General features: G+C 46.1%; 1 protein-coding gene across 1 annotated transcript in view; it reads right to left on the bottom strand.

Moving 5' to 3' along the window:
• LOC140385626 (copine-3-like) overlaps nt 1-19,645 on the bottom strand; it is a 91,972-nt gene that overhangs the window by 10,075 nt on the left and 62,252 nt on the right. The window contains exons 10-14 of the mRNA XM_072467959.1: nt 11,883-11,942; nt 9,576-9,709; nt 8,905-8,959; nt 8,765-8,816; nt 3,332-3,465 (exon numbers count right to left, since the gene is read on the bottom strand). Of these exons, the coding sequence (XP_072324060.1) occupies nt 3,332-3,465; nt 8,765-8,816; nt 8,905-8,959; nt 9,576-9,709; nt 11,883-11,942 (435 nt within the window). The remainder of the gene's footprint in view (nt 1-3,331; nt 3,466-8,764; nt 8,817-8,904; nt 8,960-9,575; nt 9,710-11,882; nt 11,943-19,645) is intronic.

The raw sequence follows: 19,645 nt of genomic DNA, 5'->3' as shown, positions 1-19,645 counted from the left end.
TAAAGCAAAGGTAAAGCAGTTTTACATATTGGGCGAGATCTTCCAGCTGTTCATGGCGGCGGGATCTTCCGACCCTGCCGACGGCATACCGCTGTGGGTTTCCCAGAGACATGGGGTGGATTCAGTGGGCTATCCTATTGACAGTGGCAGGACCAGAAAATCCCACCACGGGCCAACAGCAGGCCGTCTCCTGACACCTAGAAGCATGCTGTAGGGAGGCCAGAGAATCTTTCCCACGTTCTTTTGTCAACTAAAATTCAAACGTGAATATATAAACCATATACTGAATTAAAATAATCACTTTCAGAAATTGTCAATTACTTGAGCATGTTTTTTGAGATTTGTAAAAGAAAACATACAATTCCTTTAACACACATTTAAGAAAAGTGACAGGTGGAGAAACCAAGGACAAAATTCAAACAGGGCAGTAGAGAAAAATATTGGGAGCAAGCCAAGCATTGTGAAAAAGACAAACTTAAAGGCTCTGTGCCTTAATGCACAGAGCATTTGCAATAAAGTGGATGAACTAATCGCGCAGATAGATATAAATGGGTATGATATAATTGGGATTACGGAGACATTGCTGCAGGGTGACCAGGGATGGGAACTGAAATGTACCAGGGTTCTCGGTATTTAGGAAGGACAGGCATAAAAGAAAAGGTGGTGGCGTGGCACTGCTGGCTAAACAGGAAATTAACACAATAGTGAGAAAGGATATTAGCCCTGACAATGTGGAATCTGTATGGGTAGAGTTGAGAAATACCAAGGGACAAAATAATTATAGACCCCCAAACTGCACTGGTGAGGTTGGAATGGCATTAAACAAGAAATTAGTGATGCATGTCATAAGGGAATATCGGTGATCATGGGTGATTTTAATCTTCACATAGATTGGGCAAATCAAATTAGCCACAATGCCATAGAGGAGGAATTCCTGGAGTGTATACGGGATGGTTTTCTTGACCAATATGTGGAGGAACCAACTGGAGAGCAGGCCATCTTAAACTGGGTACGGAGTAATGAGAAGGGAATTATTGCCAATCTGACTGTACGAGACCCCTTGGAGATGAGCGACCATAACATGACAGAAGTTTTTATCAACAGGGAGAGTGAAGTAGTTGATTCGGAGACGAGGGTGCTGAATCTTAATAAAGGAAACTATGAGGATGTGAGGCGTGAGTTGGCCTTGATAGATTGGGATAGACATGGCAAACATTCAAGGAACGCATGGAGGAACTACAGCAACTGTTCATTCCTGTCTGGCACAAAAGCAAAGGGGGTAAGAGGGCCAATCCATGGCTTACAAAGGAATTAGAAATAGTATCCGATCCAAGGAAGAAAGGAAGCTTGCAAGAAACATAAAGACTGACACTAAGAGTTTCTACAGATATGTGAAGAGAAAGCGATTGGTAAAGAGAAATGTAGGCCCACTGCAGACAGAAACAGGGGAATGCATAATAAGGGACAAAGAAATGGCTGAGCAATTAAATACATACTTTGGTTCTGTCCTCACAAATGAGGACATAAATCAGATCCCAGAAATGTTGGAGAATGAAAGATTTAGTGAGAGGGAAGAACTGAGGGAGATCAACATTAGTAGAGAAATGGTGCTGGGAAAACTGATGGGATTGAAGGCGGATAAATCCCCAGGACCTGAAAATTTGCATCCCAGAGTGCTTAAGGAGGTGGCTCTGGAAATAGTGGATGCATTTGCGGTCATCTTCCGGGATACTATAGACTCTGGAACTTCCCTGCAGATTGGAGGGTAGCTCACGTCACTCCGATATTCAAAAAGGAAGGTAGAGAGAAAGCAGGGAATTATAGACAAGTAAGCCTAACATCGGTAGTGGGGAAAATGCTTGAATCCATTATCAAGGACTTTATAGCGGAGCTTTTAGAAAGCAGTGGCAGGATCAGTCAGAGTCAGCATGGATTTATGAAGGGAAAATCATGCTTGACAAATCTGTTGGAATTCTTTGAAGAGGTAACCAGTACAGTCGACAAGGGGGAGCTAGTCGATGTTTAGTTGGACTTTCAGAAGGCGTTTGACAAAGTCCCGCATAAGAGATTCTTGTGCAAAATTAAAGAACATGGGATTGGGGGAAATGTATTGAGATGGATAGAAAACTGGTTGGCAGAGAGGAAACAAAGAGTAGGGATTAATGGGTCCTTTTCAAATTGGCAGGCAGTAACTAGTGGGGTACCACAGGGATTGGTGCTGGGACCCCAGCTATTCACAATATATATTAATGATTTGGATGAGGGAACAAAATGTAACATCTCAAAGTTTGCAGCTGATACCAAATTAGGTGGGAGGATGAATTGTGACGAGGATGCAGAGATCCTACAGCAAGATCTGGTCAGGTTGGGCGAGTGGGCAAACCAATGGCAGATGCAGTATAATTTGGATAAATGTGAGGTCATTCATTTTGGAAGCAAAAACAGGAAGGCAGATTACTACCTGAATGGTTGTAAATTGGGAGAGGGGAGTGTGCAGCGGGACCTGGGTGTCCTTGTGCACCATTCGCTGAAGGTAAGCATGCAGGTGCAGCAGGTGGTAAAGAAGGTTAATGGTATGTTGGCCTTCATTGCAAGAGGTTTTGAGTATAGAAGTAGGGATGTGTTGCTGCAATTGTACAGCCTTGGTGAGGCCACACTTGGAGTATGGCCTGTAAGTGCTGGGCTGTCCTGGGAAAGATTAGATTATAAGAAATGTGGGGAAAAAGCAGGCTCATTTTCCAAATTGCAAACACCCACTGGGAAATGTGCAGCCAGACAAATCATTCTCGGCCACGATTTAAGCCCCATTAACTACCCACAACTAAATAATTTAAAAGCATTCAATATCCTGGTTCGCAATGAATCACAAAACATGCAGTATGGAGACTGTTTCCTGTTCATGAAACTACATGGCAGGAAGAAGCCATGTCTTCAGCTAAAGAGAAAAATATTGATCCAGGATGCTTTATCCTCCTGAAACATTAATACTATGATTATGGAATATCGAATACTGCTACTACTACTGCTACTAATAATAATAATAGCTTGTTGTCACAAGTAGGCTTCAATGAAGTTACTGTGAAAAGCCCCGAGTCACCACATTTCGGTGCCTGTTCGGGGAGGCCGGTACGGGCCAAATACTCTGTCTTGTCCGAAATTTTTAACCCTTTGTTATCAAAGATCTTTGAAATGTTAAACAACACTTTCTGCCCATTCCAGTTTTGTGCACACCAATCCCTTACCAAAACACTGGGTTACATTCTAGCTTTCCACCACCCTTAAAAGCTGCTTTATTACCAGTGGATTTAACTGGAGATGTAAAATAACTTACTGAAGCTTTTGGCTGCTGTGCTGCTACAGCTGCAAATCTTCCCACATGGTTTATTATTGGAGAGAAGTTTGTGGGTCCATATAACTTGACTTGAGGAAGACAGTTGCGGTAGGCATCAGCTATTCCCTGCACCCCTAAAGAACCCAATCAGTAACAAAACATTCATGAATTATTCCATTAAAGCTCCATTTGGTGCTGCTCTAACGTCAGTCTCAAGTTCCACAAGACACAGAATAGTGTGCTGACTGCTTTACCACCAGGGAACCACGATGAGATGGTTGTTATTAAAGCAATCACAAAATAGACTAAACACATTGCATGCTCAGAATTTCCTTGAACTCAATGCTCATAGTTATAATGGTAAGTTATGGGGAATCACAATGGATTATAACACTTTATAATTTGTAGTGACCCTTTTGTTAAAAACATATCTCAAGATCCTGATTATGCAAAAAAAAAAATGGCCTAAGTTTCAAGTGGTTGCTACTCAGCTTCATGAGTTACAATATAGCACTGATGTGAATACCAGTTGTAACAATGCTATTTTCCAGAAGAGTTACTGCTTCACAGTTTACATTCTGGGGCCGTAATTGTTTTTAAAACTTTCTTTTCCACTCTCTTTGCTTCTCTAGAAACAAAAAGAAATGAGGCTGCAGAGATCTTCCTTGCTTCTCTTGTTTTCAGAATATTTTTTGATAAATCATTACGACATAGAAAGGCCAACAACGCCTATACTTCCTCAGGAAACTAAGGAAATTCGGCATGGCCATATTGACTCTTACCAATTTTTACAGATGCACCATAGAAAGCATCCTATCGGGCTGCATCACAGTTTGGTATGGCAGCTCCTTTGCCTAAGACCATAAGAAATTAGCGAATTGTGAACACAGCCCAGTCCATCACGCGAACCTGCCTCCCATCCACCGACTCGGTCTACACCTCCCACTGCCTTTTGGGAAAGCGGGCAGCATAATCAAAGACCCCTCCTACCCAAGTTATTCTCTCTTCCAACCTTTTCCATCGGGTAGAAGATACAAAAGTCTGAGAACACACACTAACTGGTTCAAAAACAGCTTCATCCCTGCTGTTACCAGACCCCTGAATGACCCTCTTATGGACTGGACTGATCTCTCCACACATCTTCCCTACTGACTAATACGGCACTCCGTATGCTTCACCCGATGTCTGTGTCTATGTATTTAAATTGTGGATTTATCGTATGCCCTATATTTTTCATGTGTGGAACGATCTGTCTGGATTGTATGCAGAACAGACTATACCTCGGTACATTTGACAATAAATCAAATCAAATTAGCTGACTGAGAGAATCTTAATCCCCCTTTGAAATTGAGAGTGCTCTCCAATATGGTGAGAAAATAGGGCTGTGCAGGCTGCGAGCTTCACACTGGTTTTCTCGCCTCAGCCAACACTCTGCATTTTTGGGAAGATTCTGGCCCTGGTATGCGTGTACACGTAGAAGGTCTAATGAGAGGTCTAGCGAAAAAGTGAAAGAGAAATTAATTAGGTTGAAAGTGAATTAAAGTGAATTAATGATCGCGATCTGATGGCCCCACATACTGAGGGCTTTTAAAGAGATGGCTGCAGAGTTAGTGGATGTGTTGGTTTTGAGCTTCCAGAATTCGTTAGATTCTAGAACAGTGTCCATGGGTTGGAAGGTATCAAAGGATAAAGCGCTCATCACAACTTGGGAACAAAGTTCTGGAACATGTTCAGAAGAGAATACCCTGCAGTCCTAGCAGCACTAAGAGTGCATTAGTAGGAGCTGCTGGGTTTGCATCAGGCCGAAGAAGTTGGTGCATGGATCCTGGTGCAAAGTAACTCCAAGGCCTTGGGCGGGAAGGGGGCAGGGGAGTAGTGGGTTCTAGAGAGCAGGTGTGTAGAAAGTGTGTGTGTGTGTGTGTGTGGGGGGGGGGGGGGGGGGGGGGGGGGCGGCGTTAAGTATATTACAGGCTGAGATAGACAGATTTTCAGTAAAGGAATCAAAGATTATGGGGATAAGGCAGGATGGTGGAGTTGAAGATTATCACATCAAATCAATCATGAACTCATTGAATGGCGGGGACAGACTTGATTAGCTGAATGGCCTACTTTTTCTCTAAATTTTAAGATCACCATCTTAGCGGAACTTCCCCCAATGGGCAAAGGGCACGCCCCTGAAGATAGAAACCCACCCCTTCCTTTGTGCCCTTTGAACAAGTTACTTAAGAAAATGGCCTGCTCATTCCCATGTGACTGCCCATACTAACCATGTTACGGCATGGGAAACATGTTATCAGGGTCAATAGGTTTGTCAACAAGGTCAATTGACCCCTGCTTACTTCCTTAAATATGGTGAGTGGGCTGCCAATTTCAACACCCATCCACCCCCTGTATTCCTGGTACACTGCCCCTGACAGTGACACCATCAGCTAACCCACCCTGCAGGGTTACCGGCTGTCACGAAGCCCTGTCTGCCCACTGTGCCCCTGCCTCCAGAGAAGTAGGCAAAACTGGTATGTTGCACAAAGGACCCACAGCTTACCTCACTAAGGTCCCAACAGGTGCCCCCCCCCCCCCCTCTCAAGCCGAGCCGAGACCCACCCATGGGCCTGCCCGCATGCATGCCTCCAAGCATGCTGTCGGTCAGTGGCGCACGGCCTCTTCCCCGCCATCGCTTGCATGCCCCATATCTAGAGGGTGAGCAACAGGACGCATGCCCCCCTATGAGCACCACCTCATGAGGGGGTGCCCTTCACAAACCGGAAGGGATTCCATTCGCTGAATGTGCAGTTGGTGTCTCAATGGTGAACATTGTGCAGTCTTCTGTGAACATTCCCACTTCTGACTTTATGATGGAAGGGAGGTCACTGATGAAGCAGTTGAAGATGGTTGGGCCTAGGATACTACCCTGAGGTACTCCCGCAGTGATATCCTGGAGTTGGATGGTAAATAGTGAGGAAGATAGCCTTCGAATACAGGATATAGAAGGGCTGGACAGATGGGCTGATCAGTGAATAATGGAATTCAATTTGGATGCACTTCAGTAGAACAAACAAGACAAGGGAATACATGATGAACGGCAGGATCCTGGGAAGCACGAGGATCAGAGGGATCTTGGTGTGCATGCACATCGGTCTCTGAAGGTTTCAGGACAGGTGGATACAGTAGTTAAGAAGGCATATGGTATTAGCCTTTATTAGCTGAGGGAGAGAGTTTAAGAAGAGGGAGGTCATGCTGAAACTGTAGAAAATGTTGGTTAGGCCACAGCTAGAGTATTGTGTGCAGGTCTGGAATCCACATTATAGGAGGATGTGCTAGCACTGGAAAGGTTGCAGAGATGATTTATGAGGATATTGCTTGGACTGGAGAGTTTTACTTATAAAAAGAGATCGGATAAATTGGGGTTGTTTTCCTTGGAGCAGAGAAGACTGAGGGGGGGACATGATTGAGATGTATAAAATGAGGGGCATACATAGGGGAGACAGGGAGAAACTTTTCCCCTGTGTGGAGGGATCAATTACCAGGGGGAGCATAGATTTAAGGTAGGGGAGAAGATATAGAAGGGATGTACGAAAAAGCTTTTTCACTCAGAGGGTGGTCTGAGTCTGGAACTCAGTTCCTTAAAGAGAGGAGGCAAAGACCCTGATAACATTTAAGAAGTATTTAAATGTGCAGTTGCGATGCCAAGGCATATAAGGCTACGGGCCAAGTGCGGGAAAATGGGATTAGAGCTGTTAGGTGGTTGTTTTTAAATGACTCAGACGTGATGGGTCTTTTCTATGCTGTAGACCTCTATGACTCAATGAGAGGATGCGCAGGGACCCAGTTAAGTCTCAGGGTTAAGTCTCTCAGGCCTCAAAGGCCTTTCAGAGGTAACGCATCTTCGTTCGGCATTGTAGCCCCGTCCTCTTATGGAGTGAGCTGGCACTCACTAATGTGGCCACAGCCTCCCTGGCGGAGTTTGTGACCTTGCTTAAAGTCGTTGAGCCAATCACAGCTACAGGGTATCATGCCTCTGCTCAACATCATCGAAACATTTGGTGAGGGCTCCGTCTATGAAAGGTAGTGCTATCTTTCTGGCAGACATTCCACCAACTGAACTTGGAACAAGTGCTGGGGAGGCATTTAAAAGGAGCACCACATTGATTACAGAGGCCAGTTTAGCTCAGTGGGCTAGACAGCTGGTTTGTGAGGCAGACAAGGCCAGCAGCGCAGGTTCAATTCCCGTACTGGCTGAGGTTATTCATGAAGGTCCACTTTCTCAACCTTGCCCCTCGCCTGAGATGTGGTGATCCTCAGCTTAAACCACCACCAGTCAGCTCTCCGCCTCAAAAGGGTAAAGCAGCCTATGGTCATCTGGGACTATGGCGACTTTACCTTCCAGAGATTAAGTTTTCCTGGGGTGATTGCATCAGAGACAAGCCGCCACAAGTGTGCGTGAATCATGAGGAAAAAAATAGTTAGAGCTGGCTATACGGCGAGTTTCCCGCCACCCCCGATGGGATTCTACCCGGTTTTTTTGCCGGGACTGACACTTTGAAAAAAATATGGGAAAATTCCACCCCAAGAGGGGCGGCACAGTGATTAGCACTGCTGCTTCACAGTACCAGGTTCAATTCTGACTTTGGGTGACTGTCTGCATGGGGTTTGCACATTCTCCCTGTGACTGCTTCCTCCAAAGATGTGCAGGTTACGTGGATTGGCCATGCTAAATTGCGCCTTAGTATCGAAAATTCTGCAGGTTCGGTGAGGTTATGGGGACGGGACTGAGCCTAGGTAGGGTGCTTTTCCAGATGGTTGGAGCAGACTCGATAGGCGCAATGGGCTCCTTCTGCACTGTAGGAATTCTATGATTCTAAGAATCAGAATGAGCTTGACAGGGTAGAGACTAAGAGGTTGCTTCTCCCTCATGGGTAAATCTAGAATTATCTAGCAGTTTTAAAAAATATGGGCTCTTCCATTTTAGACTGAGATGAGGGTTTTCTTCTCTGAGGATTGTTAATCTTTCAAATTCTCTTCCCCAGAAAGCAATGGAAGCTGGGTGATTGAAAACAGCCAAGGCTGAGTTGGACAGATTTTTGATCTACATGGAAGTCAAAGGTTATGGGGGGGTTGGTGGGAAAGTGGAGTCAAGGTCACTATCAGATCAGCCATGATTGTTTTGAATGGCCGAGGTGGCTCAAGAGGCCAAACTCCTGCTGCTATTTCTTATGACCTCAAACTGCAAAATATTCACGACTAGTTAGGAGTGGAGCTTTTAAAAAGATGTCCTTTCAACATAGGAATCAATTATTTTGATGTCACATGGCAAAAAATTAACATCGCATGAACAGCTCCACATCTTAGTTGGAATCGCATCATTGCTTTAACAACATCTTAACCTTCATCCTCCCCTTGTAAATAACTATTACAAAATAAATATATGTTTCGTACCTTCACAAAATGGGTTTTCAGGGTTGAAGTTAAGTGGAAATTCGTGTGATACCTACAGGAAAAATGCCACCTCATAGAATGACTTGTATACACAAATAGAGTATTTGAATACATCTTTTATACAAATGGCCTATTTTTACCTGCCACATTGGGGGTGTTTGTGCACCAAATCCAAATGCTGGGAATAATTTGTCTCTGTAAATATACAACCACAATTAGATATCTGTCTGCAAATTACTGGAGAAAGAGAATACACGATTGAGTGTACATTATTCCAGCATTAACACGTAAAAAGTAACTCAACAAATTAGAAGCTAGATAACCAAACTGTGGTACACAAATTACTGCATATTAGTTACAGAAAGGGATCCCGGCCTATAGGGTTGTTCAACAAACTGGCCTCTCAACAAAGAAATAATTCCAAATAAACCTGTTGGACTTGAACCCGGTGTTGTAAGACTTCTTACTGTGCCCACCCCAGTCCAATGCTGGCATCACCACATCAAGAATTACAAAGACAATGGCAGTTGAAACAAAACGTTGCTAGGTCTCAGTACTGCTACAAAAGCAGAGTCAAATCTAAAAATCTGGAGTCTCACAGTACTCTATTTTAACGGCATATTTCCATAAAAATCTTTCAAATACCTTTCACTGACATTAGACAGGCACAGGGAACATCATCATACATACCGTCAGAATGTGTGTTATACAGCTTTTACCCTCATCAGAAGGTAGAATTTTCTACTATAGCTTTGAAGAGAAGCTTTAAACGAAACACTGTAAACTGATGAAGGATAAAGAAATTCCTTACGCATCATAGTCTTGAATGATCATTCCAATAGACCAGATTGCCATGAGGTATTCATTATATCCATTAGGATTTATAAAATGTAAAGAGTTGGGTACCCGTGGATCTCCATTTGAAGCTGTGAAATCAATACCAACCTACAATTTGGAAACATTAAAACAATTAAGGGAAGTAGGAAATGAACTGAAGCATGCAGGCTCTTGGATTAACATTCATCTTCTAAAAATAAAAATTATTGTTAAGTAGCAGAGGAACACTTATGGTCAGAATTGGGCTTTACTCACCAGTCTATAATGGAGAGACTAAACGCAAACTGGGTGACCATTTTGCAGAACACCTCCGGTCCATCCGCAAGCAGGACCCAGACCTTCCTGTCGCTTGCCATTTCTACTCACTATCCTTTTTTTAAACAAATTTAGAGTACACAATTATTTTTTTTCCAATTAAGGGGCAATTTAGCATGGCCAATCCATCTACCCTGCACATTCTTTTGGTTGTGAGGGTGAGACCCACGCAGACATCGGGGAGAATGTGCAAACTCCACACGGACAGTGACCCAGGACCTGGATCGAATCCGGGTCCTCAGCGCCGTGAGGCAGCAGTGCTAACCACTGTGCCGCCCCACAACTCACTGTTCTGCTCTTACATCCACATGTCGGTCCTTGGCCTGCTGCAATGTTCCAGTGAAGCCCAGCGTAAACTGGAGGAACAGCAACTCATCTTCCGGTTAGACCTTCCGGACTTAATATTGAGTTCAACAACTTCAGTCTGTGAACTCTCTCCTCCACCTTCACCCCATTTCTATTTCCATCCATTTATATTCATTTCTGCCATTGATCTGTTTTTTTTCTCACCATTGTTCCCCTTCCCCCTATCTCACTTGAGCCATCTTTCCTAGTTGCCCTTTGACGCGCTGCATTCCTTTGTTCTGACATTCAGACATTCTAATCTCTTTATGTGCCACTATCAGCACCCTTCTTAGCCTTAATCACCCCCATTTTACATTCCCTTTGTCTTTCTGTCCATGACATCTTTGTCAATCTTCACCTATCGCTGGCCTCCTATCCAGCCCCACCGCTCCACGGCCCACCACAACAGTATAAATCTGACCCTATTTCCAGTTCTCTTCAGCTTTGACAAAGAGTCATCCAGCCTCGAAACGTTAGCTCCCTTCTCTCTCCACAGATGCTGTCAGACCTACTTTGATTGTACAGCATTTTTTATTTTTGAGTCTAAAATGCAACAGTCAAGAAACTGCAGAGTGTGGCAAACTCAGCCCAACACATCACACAAGCTTGCCACCCTCCCATTGATTCTGTCTACACCTCCTGCTGCCTCAGAAAGGCAGACAGCATTGTCAGAGACCCCTCCCACCCAAGCTTTGCCCTCTTCCAGACCTTTCAGTCAGGAAGATACAGATGTCTGAAGACCCGCATTTTCAGACATAGAAACAGCTTCTTCCCCACAGCTACTAGACTCAACGACTCTCCCTCGGACTGATCTGTTCCTTGTAAGAACGCTATTCACGACGCCATATGCTGCTCTTGCTCATGTATTTGCTTTGTTTGGCCCTTGTTCCGCACTGTAACCAATCACTATTGTCGATGTACCATTTGTCAATGTACTTTGTCGATTATTCTATTTGTCTACTTTGTACGTACTGTGGACGTTCCCTTGGCCGCAGGAAAATAAGTTTCACTGTACTTCAGTACATGTGACAATAAACCAATCAATAAAACATTGATTAATGTTAAAAACAGGGATTTTAATTTACCATTTGTTTTACCAGGATACTTGGAGGAACGTTCCTGTAAATTGAGCATCACACAGTATTTGCATGGTGTTATTTACTTTTTCTAACTATAGCTATCTTCCAAACAGATTAATGTTTCTGACATGGTATCAAACAGAAAAGGAATTCACGGTGGGATAAAAAAACGAGGACCAGAAGACAGGGGGCGGGATTCTCCATCCCGCTGCACCGGTTTTGTGGTGTAGCGCTCTCCCGCCGGCAGTGGCATCACATCCTGCCAGCCGACCAATGGGGTTTCCCATTGTGGGCTGCCCACACCGTAGGGAAATCCGCTGGCGTGAGTGCGCTGCCGACGATACAGGGGATTCCACCAGCGGAGAATCCAGCTCAGGAGATACACAACTGGAAGACCAAAAACCCAAAAGTCATTTTCCAAAATTGTTAATGTTACTCCAATATCAGCTCTAGATCCTTCAAGTATAATATTTCATAACCGCTTTGACAATCAGAATAGACCAAGCAGTGACCAAACATACATTTGTTCATCATTTACTCACAGTGAAGTTCAGCTGACAGCCACCCATAATATAATCCAGGAAAGTGTACTCTTTCACGATCTGCAAATTAAACAGATTTAGTTCTTTAAAAATCTAATGTTGTTTTATCTCAGGTTTTCCAGAAGTAATTTTAGGACACATTTCTGTATGACAGGAAGACAGGGTGTTTACAGAGGATTCTAAGCCCCACTTCTCCCACTCATTTTCTACTGTGCAAAAATTGATGATTGAATTTGCTATTTGTTCATAATCAAGGACATCTCCCACCCGGCTTACTCACTCTTCCAAAGTCTTCCTTCGGGCAGGAGATACAGAAGTCGGAGAACATGCATGAATAAATTCAGAAACAGCTTCTTCCCTGCTGTTACCAGACTCCTAAATTACCCTCTTATGGACCTACCTGATTAATACTACACTCCTGTATTTACTCCACCCGATGCTGGTGTCTAGGTAGTTATATTGTGTGCCTTGTGTTGCCCCATTATGTATTTTATTTTCATGTACTAAATGATCTGTTTGAGCTGCACGCAGAAAAATACTTTTCACTGTACCTCGTGCACGTGACAATAAACAAATCCAATATTTGAAAATAAACGACCTTCAGGACAGTTGACGTTTTATTCACAGTTTCCGGGAGATATAGACATTTATTTATGCGGTTGTGATACTTATTTATCCAAGGAAAAGCAGTATTTTCCATCACAAAATAAACAATATAATGTTCCAGAGATTTAGAAGAAATTTACAAACCAGTTCGGTCAAATCCAGGACCTTTCCTCACTGCTGCTGGACTTTGCCCATTTCCTTAATGCTCTACTAAGCGATCACCAGGAATGTTACGTTCATTTTGGGGAACTTTGGAATTAGAAGCAGGACAAATACTAATACCAGCAGCAGTATTAAAGTAACTCAAACATAAAGGGTGTGATGCGGCACAAAATATCGCAAGAGTTGTGAAACGAGATTTTAATCTATTTCCCTAAATTTAAATAAAGTGCTTCCTACTCATATGCTCCCCCCTCCCAGTAAATATTCATACGTCACCAACATGACATGACAACAGCTATTTAAAAACGCAAAGCAGTTGAGGGGATCCTAACAGGGGCGGAAAGTTAAGTAGAGCTCCTGGGGGAAAGGGGCATGCCTGGGCACTGCACCCTGGCACAAGTTGGGAGAGCCCCCGATAACTTTTTTGTTTGGGGGGGGGGGGGGGGGGGAGGATGATCTCTGGGGAGCCAGCCTTGCCAGCTTTCATCAGATCCTGCTCCGCCAGGGGTGTCTGTGTAAATCATGCTCCCAATCCTTTTCTCAAAGTGGCTCAAGGTCTGGTCTGAAAACCCAGCAGTGCATCTGGAGAGACACACACCGGTTTTCAGCCACAGCCTGACACATCTCTGTTCAACTTGGAGCCAGGGTCTGAGTCATATGCTTTCTTACATCACTATGTGGGTGATAATGTACTCAGTGCTACATAATATTAATAATAATCTTTATTGTCACAAGTAGGTTTACATTAACACTGCAATGAAGTTACTGTGAAAAGCCCCTAGTCGCCACACTATGGCGCCTGTTCGGGAACACGGAGGGAGAATTCAGAATGTCCAAATTACCTAACAGCACGTCTTTGGGGACTTGGGGGAGGAAGCCGGAGCACCCGTCGGAAACCCACGCAGGCAAGGGCAGACTCAGTACAGACAGTGACCCATGCCGGAATCGAACCTGGGAACCTGGAGCTGTGAAGCAATAGCGCTTACCACTGTACTACCATGCCGCCCATATTAACACTCTAATCATAGCATCCCTACAGGCAGGAGGCCATTCGGCCCATCAGGTCTGCACCTACCCTTCAAATGAACACTCTACTCCCTGTCCACTCCGCTATATTCTGTAACGACATAACCTGACCTGCACATCCTTGTACACTAAGGGGAACTTTAGAATGGCCAATCTACCTAACACGCACATCTTTGGACTGTGGGTGGAAACCGGAACACCGGAGGAAACCCTAACACAGGGAGAACGTACAAACTCTACACAGACTGTGATCCAAGGCTGGAATTGAACCTGGGTCCTTGGAGCTGTGAGGCAACAGTGCTAAGCACTGTGCCACCATGCTGCCCTATATGTGACAGACCTTTATACTACACCTCCCCCAAAGTCTTCATCAAATGTACTTGCAGTTATATGAGCTTACTTCATTCTAATATTTGTTGTCATTCCTATACATTTATTTTTGTTACTACTTTATCATTATTACTACATTATCGCCACACCATCTTCCCCCTTAAGTCCTTGATTCATGCAGTTTGGAGCCCTTCCATATCTCATTCGCAGTTCTGTCAAAGAAGTGGTAGGCTCTGTCGTTGCTGCCTCTTTCTGTTTGGTTGGAGGTTGAGCTGGTATCTGGATAATTGTTCTGTTCTTCCATTCCTTCATGTTGAACAGCACTTGGATGGTTTGGCTGTTGTATTGATTGATGGCTGCTGCTGACTAATTTCTGGCAGGCTGGATGATCATTGTATTCATCTCCTTGTTGCTTCTTTCACTCCTCTGTGGCTGAGGAAAAGTGTTCCTGTGGGGAGTATAAGCTTTAGTGGTATGTTCATCTCTGTTTTTTTGTTGTTGGCCATGGATGACTGCTACCTGGTACCAGTATCTCGTGTGGCTTTGGCATGCTGGCTGGGAGTTTCAATGTATACACAGCGGTTGCAGAGCTGATATGCTGTACCGTTGTCAGGGTTGGAGAGAGGCTTCTTGGACTACTGATCACTCTCTTTCACCTCTTCATTGTAGGCATCGTGGTCCTGGCCTGATCATTGAGAGGCTTCCGGAACTTGTAATGCGAATGGACAGACCTGCTCCACAAAGAGAGAAGACAGTTCAAAGTTTCAAGTTCCAGTTAGAATACTCTTTTTTTTGTTTGTGTACTTGGGAATGTGCAGTTTTGTTTGGTTAATGGCAGTTGTCTTGACATCATCTGCCGTTTTGAGGAGATCCAAGGCTACACAGATATCCCTGCTTCGGAGAGCGAAAGGTTGATTACAGATTAAATAGATCAGCATTTGAGCAGATCTATTTCATCCGTAACCAACCTTTCACACTCCTAAGCAGGGATACCTGTGTATGTGCAAAACTGCACATTCCCAAGTATTCTCCGTAGTCACAATAGTCTGCCATCCTGGACAGATCATTTATGAATGAATCAATTGGTTTCCTTGGTAGTTGGATTATCTTATTGAATTTAGCTCTTTCAAGTATCTTGTTGCTTCTTAAATTAAAATAAAATGTCAAACGATTTCAGTACCGCTTCAAATTTTGCAAGTTATTCATTAATTCCCTTAAAATGGACTTCCGGGTGCGGCGATGACCAGCTGAGTCGCACGTTTCGGCAGCTCCCTGTGAAACGGACTTTTGGGCTCTTGATAGGAGCCCCAACGGCAATTTTGACGGCTAAAAACACTGTGCGGTAAACCAGAAGGGAATCCCCCCTGGATACGGATGGAAAAAGGAGGAGAAAGTGGCCGGATTGCAGTGGATCCTTTAGAACAGCGGCAAGGAAGGCAAGCAAAAACCAAGATGGCGTCGGAAGGTGGCAGTTTAACATGGGGCCCTGAACAACAAGAGTTCTTGAAATGCTGTGTGGAAGAGATCAAAAAGGAAATGAAGAAAGAGCTGTTGGCCCCGATACTACAGGCGATCGAAGGGCTAAAGGAGGAACAAAAGACCCAGGAGCAGGAGCTTCGGGTCGTGAAGGCAAAGGCAGCCGAGAATGAGGACGATATACAGGGCCTGGTGGTGAAGACGGAGACGCAGGAGGCACATCAGAAACGATGTGTGGAAAGGTTGGAGGCACTGGAAAACAACGCAAGGAGGAACAACCTGAGGATTCTTGGTCTTCCTGAAGGTGTGGAGGGAGCGGACGTCGGGGCATATATGAGCACGATGCTGCACTCGTTAATGGGAGCGGAGGCCCCGGCGGGTCCGTTGGAGGTGGAGGGAGCATACCGAGTGATGGCGCGAGGACCGAGAGCAGGAGAAATTCCCAGAGCCATAGTGGTGAGATTCCTCCGTTTTAAGGATAGAGAAATGGTCCTTAGATGGGCGAAGAAAACTCGGAGCAGTAAATGGGAGAACGCGGTGATCCGCATTTATCAAGACTGGAGTGCGGAGGTGGCGAGAAGGAGGGCGAGCTTTAATTGGGCCAAGGCGGTGCTTCATAAAAAGAAGATAAAATTTGGAATGCTGCAACCGGCAAGACTGTGGGTCACATATCGAGGGAGGCACCACTACTTTGAGACGGCGGATGAAGCGTGGACTTTTATTGTGGAAGAAAAACTGGAATGAGCGGGTTATTAAAAAGAACGTTCGAACAAAGTGGTGGGGCGAATGTGGGGGGCAAAGAGGGGTTTTATGTACTAATCCTGCGATGTGGTAACTTTTCTCTCTCCCACAGGTGGTGATGGGGGGAGGAGGGGAGGTGGAGGAGATGGGGCGTTGGCCATTGGGGGCGGGGCCAAGGGAGAAGCGCGGGCTTGGTTCCCGCGCTATGATAATCATGGCGGGAATAGAGAAGCAGGAAGGAGGGGGCGTCGCACGGTGCGAGCCGAGGTCACGGGGGGAAGCCGAGGTCAGCCAGAGTTTGCTGACTTCTGGGAGCAATATGGGGGGAGTAATTACGCTAGCGGGGGATCTAGCGGGGGGGGGGGGGTGGGAGGGGGGAATTACTGGGTTGCTGCTGCTGGGGAGAGGGGGGAGCTGGTATGGGAGAGGATGGGCGGGGGGGCACCGCCTGGGGGAGATACAGCTGCGTGGGAACCGGGTGAGGAGCTGGAAAAAGGTGATGGCTAATCGACAAGGGGGGGGGGGGTAGGAAGCCCCCCAACTCGGCTGATCACGTGGAACGTGAGAGGGCTGAACGGGCCGATAAAGAGGGCACGGGTACTCGCACACCTTAAGAAACTTAAGGCAGATGTGGTTATGTTACAGGAAACGCACCTGAAACTGATAGACCAGGTTAGGCTACGCAAAGGATGGGTGGGGCAGGTGTTCCATTCGGGGCTAGATGCGAAAAACAGGGGGGTGGCTATATTAGTGGGGAAGCGGGTAATGTTCAAGGCAAAGACTATAGTGGTGGATAACGGGGGCAGATACGTGATGGTGAGTGGCAAACTACAGGGGGAGACAGTGGTTTTGGTAAACGTATATGCCCCGAACTGGGATGATGCCAATTTTATGAGGCGGATGCTAGGACGCATTCCGGACCTAGAGATGGGAAAGCTGATAATGGGGGGAGATTTTAATACGGTGTTGGAACCAGGGCTGGATAGGTCGAAGTCCAGGACTGGAAGGAGGCCGGCAGCAGCCAAGGTACTTAAAGATTTTATGGAGCAGATGGGAGGTGTAGACCCGTGGAGATTTAGCAGACCTAGGAGTAAGGAGTTCTCGTTTTTCTCCTATGTCCATAAAGTCTACTCGCGAATAGACTTTTTTGTGCTGGGTAGGGCATTGATCCCGAAGGTGAGGGGAACGGTGTATACGGCTATAGCCATTTCGGATCACGCTCCACACTGGGTGGACTTGGAGATCGGGGAGGAAACAGGAGGGCGCCCACCCTGGAGAATGGACATGGGACTAATGGCAGATGAGGGGGTGTGTCTAAGGGTGAGGGGGTGCATTGAAAAGTACTTGGAACTCAATGATAATGGGGAGGTCCAGGTGGGAGTGGTCTGGGAGGCGTTGAAGGCGGTGGTTAGAGGGGAGCTGATATCAATAAGGGCACATAAAGGGAAGCAGGAGAGTAAGGAACGGGAGCGGTTGCTGCAAGAACTTTTGAGGGTGGACAGACAATATGCGGAAGCACCGGAGGAGGGACTGTACAGGGAAAGGCAAAGGCTACATGTAGAATTTGACTTGCTGACTACAGGCACTGCAGAGGCACAATGGAGGAAGGCACAGGGTGTACAGTACGAATATGGGGAGAAGGCGAGCAGGTTGCTCGCACACCAATTGAGGAAAAGGGGAGCAGCGAGGGAAATAGGGGGAGTGAGGGATGAGGAAGGAGAGATGGAGCGGGGAGCGGAGAGAGTGAATGGAGTGTTCAAGACATTTTATAAAAAATTATATGAAGCTCAACCCCCGGATGGGAGGGAGAGAATGATGGGCTTCTTGGATCGGCTGGAATTTCCCAAGGTGGAAGAGCAGGAAAGGGTGGGACTGGGAGCACAGATCGAGGTAGAAGAAGTGGTGAAAGGAATTAGGAGCATGCAGGCGGGAAAGGCCCCGGGACCGGATGGATTCCCAGTCGAATTCTATAGAAAATATGTGGACTTGCTCGCCCCGGTACTGACGAGGACCTTTAATGAGGCAAAGGAAAGGGGACAACTGCCCCCGACTATGTCTGAAGCAACGATATCGCTTCTCTTAAAGAAGGAAAAGGACCCGCTACAATGCGGGTCCTATAGACCTATTTCCCTCCTAAATGTAGATGCCAAGGTCCTGGCCAAGGTAATGGCAATGAGAATAGAGGAATGTGTCCCGGGGGTGGTCCACGAGGACCAAACTGGGTTTGTGAAGGGGAGACAGCTGAACACGAATATACGGAGGTTGTTAGGGGTAATGATGATGGCCCCACCAGAGGGAGAAACGGAGATAGTAGTGGCGATGGATGCCGAGAAAGCATTTGATAGAGTGGAGTGGGATTATTTGTGGGAGGTGTTGAGGAGATTTGGTTTTGGAGAGGGGTATGTTAGATGGGTGCAGCTGTTGTATAGGGCCCCAGTGGCGAGCGTGGTCACGAATGGACGGGGATCTGCATATTTTCGGCTCCATAGAGGGACAAGGCAGGGATGCCCTCTGTCCCCATTATTGTTTGCACTGGCGATTGAGCCCCTGGCGATAGCGTTGAGGGGTTTCAAGAAGTGGAGGGGAGTACTTAGGGCAGGAGAAGAGCACCGGGTATCTTTGTATGCGGACGATTTGCTACTATACGTGGCGGACCCGGCGGAGGGGATGCCAGAAATAATGCGGATACTTGGGGAGTTTGGGGATTTTTCAGGGTATAAATTGAACATGGGGAAAAGTGAGTTGTTTGTGGTGCATCCAGGGGAGCAGAGTAGAGAAATAGAGGACCTACCGTTGAGGAAGGTAACAAGGGACTTTCGTTACCTGGGGATCCAGGTAGCTAAGAATTGGGGCACATTGCATAGGTTAAATTTAACGCGGTTGGTGGAACAGATGGAGGAGGATTTCAAGAGATGGGATATGGTATCCCTGTCAATGGCAGGGAGGGTGCAGGCGGTTAAGATGGTGGTCCTCCCGAGATTCCTCTTTGTGTTTCAGTGCCTCCCGGTGGTGATCACGAAGGCTTTTTTTAAAAGGATTGAAAAGAGCATCATGGGTTTTGTGTGGGCCGGGAAGACCCCGAGAGTGAGGAAGGGATTCTTACAGCGTAGCAGGGATAGGGGGGGGCTGGCACTACCGAGCCTAAGTGAGTATTATTGGGCCGCTAATATTTCAATGGTGAGTAAGTGGATGGGAGAGGAGGAGGGAGCGGCGTGGAAGAGATTAGAGAGGGCATCCTGTAGGGGGACTAGCCTACAGGCTATGGTGACAGCCCCATTGCCGTTCTCACCGAGGAACTACACCACAAGCCCGGTGGTGGTGGCTACACTGAAGATTTGGGGACAGCGGAGACAGCATAGGGGAAAGACTGGAGCCTTGGGGGGGTCCCCGATAAGAAACAATCATAGGTTTGCCCCGGGGGG

Source organism: Scyliorhinus torazame, chromosome 11 (assembly GCF_047496885.1).
Source record: "Scyliorhinus torazame isolate Kashiwa2021f chromosome 11, sScyTor2.1, whole genome shotgun sequence".
NCBI classification, from domain to species: domain Eukaryota; kingdom Metazoa; phylum Chordata; class Chondrichthyes; order Carcharhiniformes; family Scyliorhinidae; genus Scyliorhinus; species Scyliorhinus torazame.
This window is presented reverse-complemented; position numbering and strand designations above follow the sequence as displayed.